This window comes from Tarenaya hassleriana, unplaced genomic scaffold (assembly GCF_000463585.1).
Source record: "Tarenaya hassleriana unplaced genomic scaffold, ASM46358v1 Cleome9, whole genome shotgun sequence".
Lineage (NCBI taxonomy): Eukaryota > Viridiplantae > Streptophyta > Magnoliopsida > Brassicales > Cleomaceae > Tarenaya > Tarenaya hassleriana.
The window spans coordinates 2,060,697-2,071,766 of record NW_010971389.1 but is presented as its reverse complement, the minus strand read 5'-3'; the positions used below and the strand labels follow the sequence as shown (position 1 = coordinate 2,071,766).

Here is an 11,070-nt window from a genome sequence, read left to right as displayed (position 1 = left end):
GGGAAAGAGGGAGGCTGACCACGACCACGACCACGATCACGACGACCGGAAATGAGAAGCTCTCGCTCAGTAGTCTTCGCCCTTGTTTTTTAGCTCCATATTTTTATTTCTATCTTCTCTCAAAATGGAAAATGTCCTTTCGTTTTTAAGTGGGAAAAGCAATACACCAATAAAATATTAACACGTGTCCTTCTATTAAAACACTCCAGCAAATGTACCAGGCCAATAAAATACTGATAATCCAAGTCATGGAAAGAACGTATGTTCGTTCATTCGAAATATCCTTCATGTGAATTTTTGAGTCGGAATGCCAATATAATTTATAATATAAATTCTCTCTCCCGAATTTAAATTTTAAATTCAGAACAAAACACACGTTTTTCTCTCATTTCACAGAACTATCTAAATTTGAAAAAAAATTGATCTAATAAAAAATGAAATTTATCTGATAAAATAGATTATTTATAATTTTTAAAATTAAATTATCCGCACAAGAAAACCGTACGTTTCTTTTTCTTGTTGTTTTTTTTTTCAAAGGAAATATACAAAATTTTATCACAACGTGTACGAAAATATATTCTCAATGTATATATATCCTCCGTCTCCCGATTTTATTATTTATTGCCTTACAAATCACAAAAAAAGAGAAAAAGAGTAGAAATTTTAATAGAGAATTAGTTTAAAATCTCACCAAATTTGTATGCTTTATTACTTAGAAAGTTAGTTTGTAGAAATATATATATATATATATATATATATATATATAAATGGTGATATTTTGTTTATTATTTAAATTTTCCATTAAAAAAAATGCCGCCCTCAGAAATAAAACTCACGAGGGGCCTTCTTTTCCAATGGGCTGAATGTAAGTCCATATCCAACATCTCCATATTATTTTTTTAAAATTTGTGGGTAGAGACCAGAGACAGTGCCCTTTATTTTTTCCCTAACCCTAGATTTATACTTTAGTTTAATTTTGTCCCCAATATAATATAAAAATCATTACAAACCCCATTTTTCCTTACGTATAAAAGCTAGAACACAAATGAGTTTTACTATTTTACCTTGTATATCAATTACCTTTCTCTCAACTCAACCAAAATTGGAAATATATGTCTTATTATTATATATGTTTTATTCCACGTCCAAGATGCTAGAAAAAACCGTTGTAGTTGTAGATATTAATCTAGAATTATTTTTTGAATAAAAATATTTATGTGACAAATTTTTAATTGAAAATTTTTTGTGGTGCATTTTTTGAGAATTTGAGATTTTTTTGTTGATTTTTCCCACAAGAAAAATAAAATTTCTAATAAAAATACAAATGAGTATAAATAGAAGCACATCATTCCCAATAAAAATAATTTTTTAATAATTGAACATTTAATTTTAAAAAATATATAAAATTTTAATAATATTTTTTTATAAAAAAAAAATTATACGGCTTTTTTTTGTGCGACTTGAATTAAGTGATACTCTTTTTTTCTTATACCTACCGATAATTTTTTGAACGAGTAATTAATATAGTTATATTACCACCAATGTAGTTGTTACTTGTTCAAACAATTACATTTTTACATAATAGATAAGTGCTATGTTTTTTTATTTCTATCTCCTTCTCTTGTCTTTTTATGTACAATTTTTATTAACAAAATTTTGATATTGATGTAAATAAACAATGTATATGTCTGTAATCTGTTGTTAACCAATGTGATGTATGCGACCACTATGGGTATGCAGTTATTATAATATTAGATACAGTAACACTCATAATGCATTTCAAATTATTATGCAAACGGGGGGGATCAAAACGATTTATCAAGCTTTAGGGTCAGAAGTAAAATTTATCTATAATATTGGGGTTTCCTCGTGTTTTTCATACTGGTTGACAATATTAGGGCTTCCAGCTGCTGAAGGAAACGCGTTTGCTCTCCCTAACATTTGAGATTTGATCAATCGGAAACATTAGGACGTCATGTCATCGGAATCCGGAGTCCCGTCAGCCACCGCGGCGGAGAAGAATGAGCAAAATCCTCCGGCGGAGGAAGCCGGCGGAGAGAACACCGTGAGTAAGAAGGCGGCAAAGAAGGAAGCGGCGAAGCAGGAGAAGTTACGCCGCCGCCAGGAGGAAGCCGCCGCGAGGGCTGCCGCCGCCACGGCGTCTCTTTCTGTAAAGGATGACCCTCACTCCGACAACTACGGCGAGGTGACTCTGACGGAGTTGCAGTCGACGCCGGATTCCGGCGCCGGGAAATGGATAGCGGCCGTCGAGGGGAGGGAGTGGACGGAGGTGAAGAATTTAGTGGAGGGGATGAAGGGTGAGGAGGTTCTGATCCGGGGGAGAGTGCATTCGACCCGTGCTGTGGGGAAGAACATGGTGTTCTTGGTCGTGAGGAAGAGGGGATTCACGGTACAGTGTGTGGCGTCGAAATCGGAGGAGAAGAAAGTGAGCAGTACCATGGTGGATTTCGCGAGGCGTTTGAATCGCGAGTCATTTGTCGATGTCATTGGTGTCGTCTCTCTTCCTAAAGAGCCTCTCAAAAGCACCACACAACAGGTCTGTTTCTGCATCACGCTTGCATCCGGTTCAACTTTCACCGATCAAAGGCTGAATGGGTGATATATTTCTGGGATGAGTGCTTTGTTAGGTTGAAATTCAAGTGAGCAAGTTGTATTGTGTCAACAAAGCCTTGCCCACATTACCCCTTAACGTGGAGGATGCTGCACGAAGCGAAGTAGAGATTGAAAGAGCTCTTCAGGTATTGAAATGTCTCAAAATGGCACCTTTTTTTGTATTGAATTTCAAGAATTGCTGTTTTTTGTGACGGATGCAGGCAGGGGAACAATTAGTCCGTGTCAATCAGGATACACGTTTGAACAATAGGGTTCTAGACACCCGAACACCTGCTAATCAAGCCATATTCCGCATTCAATGTCAAGTTGAAACTGTAAGCTTTCTCTCTTTCACATAATGAAACCCTTCTCATAAGGTTTTCCTACATAACATGTGGTACTGTTTCTTCCCCATGTGATGTTACCTTTGTAACATTTCATGTATGTAGAACTCCACAACCATGGGAGCTGAATCCTAGGAGTCTGTCTTACTGTGAATGAGTCTGTTTGCTCTCTTATCTTTGTCCAGTGACTTAACTAGGGAGAATTGTGCAGGCATTCAGGGAATTCTTGCTGTCTGAGGGTTTTGTCGGAATTCACACCCCAAAACTTATAGCAGGAAGTAGTGAAGGGGGTTCTGCAGTGTTTAGGCTTGACTACAAAGGGACACCTGCATGTCTGGCTCAGTCTCCTCAGCTTCACAAGCAGATGTCTATATGTGGTGATTTTGAGCGTGTCTTTGAGATAGGTCATGTCTTCAGGGCTGAGGACTCATTCACACATAGGCATCTGTGCGAGTTCATAGGTCTTGATGTGGAGATGGAGATTTATAAACACTATTCTGAGGTAACATTGGCTGGTAAATCTTTAGATGATCCGTAGAAGAATTGATATTCTGTCAGATGTGCTTATGTTACTTGTTTGTTCAGGTAATGGACATTGTGGACCGTTTATTTGTATACATATTCGATAGTTTGAATGAGAAGTGTAAGAAGGAGCTAGAAGCTGTTGGAAGGCAGTACCCCTTTGAACCCTTGAAGGTATCAGTTCTTGTTGAGTTTAGAATTGAAGTCTGAGAGAGAGATTTTCTCTTTTGGAATTTGCCTTCTGATGATGGAAAGCTAAACTGCAGTATCTTCCAAAAACATTGCGATTGACTTTTGAAGAAGGGATTCAAATGCTCAAGGTATGTACCGTCTTTTTGTGTACCATGAAAAGAGTTGGGTGAATTGATAATTCTCTATGGCTTATGTGACAATATTGGAAATGTTAATGTCTCTTCAGGAAGCTGGTGTGGAGATTGATCCGCTTGGTGACCTAAACACGGAATCTGAGAGGAAACTCGGCCAGCTTGTTCTGGAGAAGTAATTGGCCTTCTATCTCTCTCGATTGATAATTACTTTCACCCCCTTATTGCTTTCAGGTTTTGCATCCGCGCAATCACAAACTTGTTTCTGACACCGATGTTTTCTCCATTGGCAAAAAGGTACGGCACCGAGTTCTACATCTTGCATCGCTATCCTCAGTCAGTGAGGCCATTCTACACAATGCCTTGTGCGGACAATCCTCTTTACAGTAACTCTTTCGATGTCTTCATCCGAGGTAAGCGTCCTAATTTCGAGTTCCATAGCTTGTTGGCTGCTGCATCATATCGACACCGAGTTTGGATTCTTCTCCTCTTCTCCAGGTGAGGAGATCATATCAGGAGCTCAACGTATCCATGTCCCAGAGCTCTTGGAGGAGCGTGCTCAGGCATGCGGCATCGATGTGAAGACGATCTCCACTTACATCGATTCATTCAGGTGAGTTTCCGCTTTCTCTGTCGGCGGGCTTTGCCTCTAGATCTCTGAGCGGATTCCACGGGATGGCGTATGCAGGTACGGTGCTCCACCGCACGGGGGATTTGGAGTTGGGTTGGAGCGGGTGGTGATGCTCTTCTGCGCCCTCAAAAACATCCGGAAAACCTCGCTTTACCCGCGTGACCCTGTTAGGATTGCACCTTAAGGGGAATGAATGCGTTTTTCGGGGCAAATTTCCGAGATTTCTCACTACAGGGTGTGTTACTAATAAGTTTTTATCGGAAAGACTTCCTTTTTGCAACAAGGTTTTGGAGGATTACAACCCATGTCAGATGTGAAAACCGTGTTCATTACGAAGAAGACCGTTGAATCTGGTTGGGCTTTCCCTTATTGATCAAGTTTCTATATATATATAACTAATTAGTGGTCAGTTGTTTTTTTGGTAACGGGGTATTTTGAATGGATAAACGTTAAACGTCCCCTATCCAAATTTTCCTTTGGATAATTAAGAAATCTGTCGGTTGCGTGTAACATCTATACAAGCATAGTCATACTGACTTGAATTGGTTCATTGGGATCGGCGTGAAGTCCCGTTTCGAGCTCATCTCGTTTCGTAGTCGATTTCGGTACCTATCTCTCATGATCGTCTCTCTCATGATCGTTCCTAATGGAGGCAGGCAGCCCTCGGCAGTTTGGTGGAATTTGACCTTGCGGAGTTGATTTATCTGGGTCCCTCGCCATTGCAACAGTGTCAATGTTTGTGCCATGATAGACACCCCCCTTCACAGTTGATGTATATATCCTATGTATATTAAATTAATTATTTTATTTTATATTTAACTTTTAAAAAAAGATGTCATGTGGCATCTGATGCCACTGTCTCGTCGCACACTTTTTCGATTACTATCGTTGATTATATATATTTTTTTGTCAACAATTCCAAAATTCAATATTTTTTAGAATTTTTTGTATTAATAATAAAAACAATAAGAAAATTCAATTCCGATTTCGATTGTGATACCACTTCTCTTCCCAATCCAATGAAATATAATTGAAACATGTCTTGTTGTTGTTGTTGTTGTAAGATGGACAAATTCGATTTCGATTGAAACTTGAAAAAGGAGGAAGACGTAGAAGTAATGATTGGTATTTTATAAATATTATAATATAAACCAGAGCCGTGCTAATGGTAATGTATCAATCCACGACCCCCTTCAATCATAGCGTCTTTTTTTTTTATATTTTGGTCTGCCCTTTTAGATCTATTATATTATTAAAAAATTAATCACAATTAATAAAAAGATAAATCTTAAAATTATAATTATCTCAATCCAGCTTAACTTTTTTTTATCAAATTAATATTTACAATATCGAATCAAAGATATTTTTATTTAGTAATTTTAAAAAAATACGTTAGAAATGTAATTTTGTGTATCTTTAAAAATTAAATTAAAATGTGATTTTTTGGATAATTTAAAATTTTTGGCAAACTTATATGTTAGTTTTTTATTTAACGAACTGTACAATCAACTTATTTTTACGTTATTTATATTCAGCTTTTATTCATACCTTAATTAATCGAACCCCCAAAAAAAAGAATTTTTGGTAGAATTAGAATAGTCGGAGAATTTAATAATTAATCAATTAGAAAATGAATTTAGGGAAGATAACGAGAGAGAGAAAAAAGTAACAATGATGATTTAGCTTATATAATTATAATTATTATAAGAAAAAAATTAATTTATTAATATTATGATGATAACTGTTTGAAATTTATAATACGTTATGGATTTTAATTATCTTTTTTTTTAAACAAATACTATAAGCCATTCCTTTCTTATTTTATCACGAGGCTCCTTCGGCTCTGTATATAATGTCATGTCGGCATGCAAATTCAGACGCAGACACCGCAACTGAAACAAACCCAAAAGGAAGAGAAGATGAGCAGCTCAGAAGCAAAGCACAACCTCTTCGTCTATGGCGGTCTCCAGGAGCCCGACGTCGTTCGCTTGCTCCTCAATCGCGCTCCCGATTCCGTCTCCGCCTTACTCCCCGGCTTGTACCTCTCTCTCTCTCTCTCTCTCTCAATCGATCGATATTCGGTGGGGGTTTGGATTTTCTTGGAGATTCACTGCGATTTTTTGAAATTGCAGTCACAGGTTTAGGCTCAAAGGTCGTGTTTATCCGGCAGTTCTACCGTCTGAGAACGGAAAAATCCCCGGAAAGGTTCTTTCTCTGTCTCGGATCCTCCTTTCCTTTCATTTCCTGCTCCGATTTTGCTGAAATTAGGATCATGGAATTCAATCCCTTGCGTAATTTTGGAAGATGGTTCATGGGTTAGACTTTTTTTTTTTTTCCTTTTGTGGGTTTTTGCTTTCTTAGAAAGCTCTCGTATTCGTTATGATCTATGTGATTCTTATGGAAACCGTAATGACGTCGAAACTGGTTTGGTTACAGGTGTTGAAGGGTTTAACAGATGATGAACTGAAGATGTTAGATTTGTTTGAGGATGTTGAATATGACAGGAAGACAGTTGAGGTTGTCTTGACGGTGAGTGTACTGTGTTATATATATGGCATAACATCATACCACACCACCTCTGATTATATCTACAATTTGATCAGATTCTGATTGTAAAAAGCCGATGCTCTTCCGCGTGCAGGATACTTCGGAGAAGATGCAGGTCGAAACCTACGTATGGGGCAACAAAGATGATCCGGATCTTTACGGAGAGTGGGATTTCGAGGTTAGAATTGTTATTGTTTGCAGATTTTCTCGGCTTCTCTTCTTCAATGGTTTATCAATTTAAATTGCTGGTAGATGAGCTTGTCAGGTGAGTGTTTAGATGAGATTTTTGGAGAATTTCATAGATATGGTACCATTTCTTTGTAACAACAGTTATATGTTCTTCCTAATGATCCATGTATGCATAGAAAAAGTTTGCTGCTTTCACATCTCGCCTACCAGAATGAGAGGAGTAACAGTTGTTGTGATATGTTGGATTGCTAGGAATGGAAGCGGCTCCACATGGGACGTTTCTTGACGGCGACCAAGAACTTTGTAGAAGGGATGAAGCTTCCGGAGGGAAAGACGAGGATCGATACCTTCAACACATTCTTCCGGCAAGATGCTTCTTAATGCTTCTCGGGTCTTCGGAGCTCGCTCTTACTAGTAAATAATGCCCGGACGAGGAGAGGTCAGTGGTTTTCTTCGCCAAATGAGAAAAATAAGGTTGCGGTGTGTTGTGATTCTCGTTACGGAGAACTACTATGTGCAATGTTACGTTAGCTTCGATATGAAAGGAAGCATCAAGAACATGACTGTACATTCTATCTGGTAGATTTGGTTGAAGGAATAATGGAAACAGAGTAAGATAAACTCGTTCTTCATGCCCATCATTCCTTGCTTCAAGGTCACTGGTATCAAGAACTGGATTGAATCGTGGTTTGGCCAGAATCACGATCTTGTCTCGCCAATGCGGGCGACAGTGCCTGCAAGGCTGCCGATATTTCCCGGGCTACGATATATGAAAATCGGGGTTTGAGGGTGGGGTCGAATCACAAAAACCTTGTATCCAGTGAACTCTTCCTGGATATGATTTAGAATTTTCAGACAGGACTTGGGTTTAAAACACTGATCATGATCGGGAACAAACCAAGTAAAAGGGCAAAATCAAATGACAATTGATGGTGGAGAGAGAACTAATGCTCCAAGCCCCCATCTCCTGTCCCAAACCAAAGATTCTGACACAGAAGGAACTCTTAGTAGTGGCTTCAGGATCTGATTCTCCATTTACATTTCCATGGCAGTATCCGAAATTTCGAATTCGAGTTTTTGACTGTTTTCCATTCGGATTTGGATTCGGGCTTGGGTTTTGGATAACCTTAACCTAACATAAAAGGCTTGTGTTTTCAAGAACACAACTATAACAAATACATATTGCTTTTTGTGCTGTATATATATACACACACAATTGTGTGGCCATTGTTTTAATTTGGTGAAGTGCTACGAACACCATTAGATGAAAAGATGCAGCTTTTGTTGTTGCAAAAGATGAAACTGTATCCTTTTGTAGGCTCATATAGGCCCAATTAAATGTAAAATTGACCTTTACGTATACTCCCTTCAAGGCCCATATGGGCCCAATATCAAGTGGGAGCAATTCAACCGCCGTGAAGTTTGGACAATGACACTGCCGAGGGAGCGGAAGAAATACTTGGCGCTGTGGATAGCATGTCCCCCTCCGGCTTCTCTTTATTTTCATGCCATCGCCGTCTCCGGCAATGCACACTTGGGGACTCCGGCGGCTCGTAAATCCCTTTAATTGTGCTCCTTCTTCATGAGCAACAAGAACTCCGTTTCCGAGAGCAGGTACCAACCGTTCGTCGAACGTAATCTTAATTGTCTGAATTTCGAAATTCATGGGAGTTTATTTTGGCGTAATCTGACGAGAATTGTTGGATACGGGAGATGATTTTGGTGAAGGATGGGAATGTGGCGGCGATCCTGACTGGGAAGCATGTGTTGCTCTGTGATTTTTTTTTTTTTTTTTTTGTAAAGGTTGCATAGATCTTTGATGTTTACTTGTTGGATTGATGGGTTAACGATAGTGTCAACAGGACGAGTAGGGATTCTACTATACAGCCATATGTATAATCCCATCCTCTGTTCATACAGAAACTGTTTAGGGCGGCGATCCTGACGTGGAAGCATGTGTTGCTCTGTGTTTTTTTTTTTTTTTTTTTGTAAAGGTTGCATAGATCTTTGATGTTTACTTGTTGGATTGATGGGTTAACGATAGTGTCAACAGGACGAGTAGGGATTCTACTATACAGCCATATGTATAATCCCATCCTCTGTTCATACAGAAACTGTTTATGTTCTTCATGTCAATGAATCACTGAATAACGAAAATCTCCCTGTCTGTTTTTTTTTTTTTTTGTCTGGAATGAGTTTGGCTGTCATGTAGTAGCCAGAGCCGCCATCAGGGCATATAGGCTGAGTCTCTTTGCATATTTATATACATCCATGACCAGGAGAAACACTCGTTGTCAAGTGCCTTAGAAACAAAAACAAAAACTATTCTATTTGTCCTTTAGCTCACGAGCTGAAGACCCATCTCTCTAATGCAGTAAACTATGGTTATTGAGGTGACACTTCCAATGGTTTTTCAGTTTCCAAGGGCGTTGTGGGTCAGTTGCTGGATCTTGCTGTCTTTCTAGAAACATATAATGATATTCCCTCCCAGTTGCTCATTCATTGTCCTCGGTATCAGGTCAGGAGATAGATGCACATGTATGTTAGCTGATTATCATTAGATGTGTGATCGCATAATCTCAGGTAACACGTGTCATATGGCACCCTCCGTTTTATCGGATCTCGTCTGCTTCCATTTTGACTTTGACCCCGTTCTTTGATCGATGATCATATCTTTCTCGGTTGATTTAGGAACGGTCTGTTGTTTTTGCCGTACTCTTTTGGGGATGAACGTATTGCATGTGAACGCAATAATGGGGAATTGATTAACTTAAACGTGATGTACCAGTGACCGTAATTATACTATATTATATTGCATGGTCCGTTTATTATGCCATTATCTCCCTTAAGAAGTGCATAGGATGCCGTACTACTACCCTTTGGGTGGTTCTTCACATCTCTTGTTTGTTCTTTGTTTGCTTTTCCATGTTCTAGTTTAGCAACCGTAGTCCACTTGATGATTAAAAAGTACAATACCGTAGTTGTTGACCTGATTATTCTATTCTATTCTATTCTATTGGTGATTAAAATGTTATTACCTCTCTGTTTTCTCAGTGTTTTCTGCATTACCAATGCACATGGTTGGCCCGGAAATATCGTAGGTGCGTATATAGGAACATGAACCATCCTTTTTCTTTCTTCTGTTTTCCATAACCATTGTAGCATTTTGGGGTCTTATCAGTTCGTTTCGGCTTAGCGTAAGGAGAACAGATATGGACGTGAGAAATGGGAGTAACGTTAAGATTCGTTCTTGAATATCATGCGCTTTTCATTACGAGACAGGAGAAAATATATACAAGGATACCTCGTAGTCTAAGTGATAGTGTTTACATATGTCGTGTATATCCATGATAAAGTAAACTCTGAAATTTTATGTAGAAGCTCATGATTCTTACAAGGACCCATGTGATGTGAGGCATTTCCCTCCACGTTCACAGGCTCTTATCTTATCCAATGCTTAGGTTATCAACTTGTATTGATATTCCAAACTTAGACATCTTAATCAGTGGTTGCTTTTTGGACGTTGTGTGTCTCTTCCTATTATGAATCTCTGGCCCTTTTGGTTCACCCAAGATGGTGGGACTATCTAATCTTCTGGTGAATGAAAATTTGGGATCTTTTTCTGGTTTTCTCTGCTCTTTAACCATTTTGCTGCTGCATTTGTTATATGATAGATCAGTGGACTCTATGTTTCTGTACATGAAAGAACAGCAGGAACAGAGCAAAAGAAAGAATAGCATCTTTCCAGGAACAAAGAGGCTTCTCATTTTCTTGAAATGTTTCAATATTCCATAGCAGATTCTGTTTGTACATTCCATTATTCAAAAATCTCTCTCTCACACACACACTCTCTCTCTTTCAAGTTGTGGAGTACACTAAATCCGAATCCCCCGGGGGGGGG

The 11,070-nt window shown here is 38.6% G+C and overlaps 2 protein-coding genes across 2 annotated transcripts; both read left to right on the top strand.

Moving 5' to 3' along the window:
• Window positions 1-1,911: 1,911 nt before the first annotated feature.
• Window positions 1,912-4,802, top strand: LOC104803886 (aspartate--tRNA ligase 2, cytoplasmic). Its single transcript, XM_010527982.1, has 10 exons — window positions 1,912-2,557; window positions 2,649-2,759; window positions 2,835-2,948; window positions 3,169-3,459; window positions 3,543-3,653; window positions 3,746-3,799; window positions 3,898-3,977; window positions 4,100-4,215; window positions 4,301-4,415; window positions 4,491-4,802. Exons 1-10 carry the CDS (start codon window positions 1,976-1,978, stop codon window positions 4,615-4,617), a joined length of 1,701 nt encoding a protein of 566 aa, XP_010526284.1. The 5' UTR covers window positions 1,912-1,975; the 3' UTR covers window positions 4,618-4,802.
• Window positions 4,803-6,297: 1,495 nt separating this feature from the next.
• Window positions 6,298-7,807, top strand: LOC104803885 (protein AIG2 A). The gene is made up of 5 exons (XM_010527981.2): window positions 6,298-6,471; window positions 6,566-6,638; window positions 6,870-6,962; window positions 7,075-7,158; window positions 7,422-7,807. Exons 1-5 carry the CDS (start codon window positions 6,299-6,301, stop codon window positions 7,548-7,550), a joined length of 552 nt encoding a protein of 183 aa, XP_010526283.1. The 5' UTR covers window position 6,298; the 3' UTR covers window positions 7,551-7,807.
• Window positions 7,808-11,070: the final 3,263 nt, after the last annotated feature.

What these genes read in the sequence shown, in the direction of transcription:
- LOC104803886 (XM_010527982.1), top strand. Translation starts at nt 1,976, where the DNA reads ATGTCATCGGAATCCGGAGTCCCGTCAGCCACCGCGGCGGAGAAGAAT. An exon ending in TCAAAAGCACCACACAACAG is followed by an intron (nt 2,558 to 2,648) that starts GTCTGTTTCTGC and finishes GTGCTTTGTTAG; the next exon opens with GTTGAAATTCAAGTGAGCAA. An exon ending in TTCAATGTCAAGTTGAAACT is followed by an intron (nt 2,949 to 3,168) that starts GTAAGCTTTCTC and finishes AGAATTGTGCAG; the next exon opens with GCATTCAGGGAATTCTTGCT.
- LOC104803885 (XM_010527981.2), top strand. Translation starts at nt 6,299, where the DNA reads ATGCAAATTCAGACGCAGACACCGCAACTGAAACAAACCCAAAAGGAA. An exon ending in CAGTTGAGGTTGTCTTGACG is followed by an intron (nt 6,963 to 7,074) that starts GTGAGTGTACTG and finishes TTCCGCGTGCAG; the next exon opens with GATACTTCGGAGAAGATGCA. An exon ending in ACGGAGAGTGGGATTTCGAG is followed by an intron (nt 7,159 to 7,421) that starts GTTAGAATTGTT and finishes TTGGATTGCTAG; the next exon opens with GAATGGAAGCGGCTCCACAT.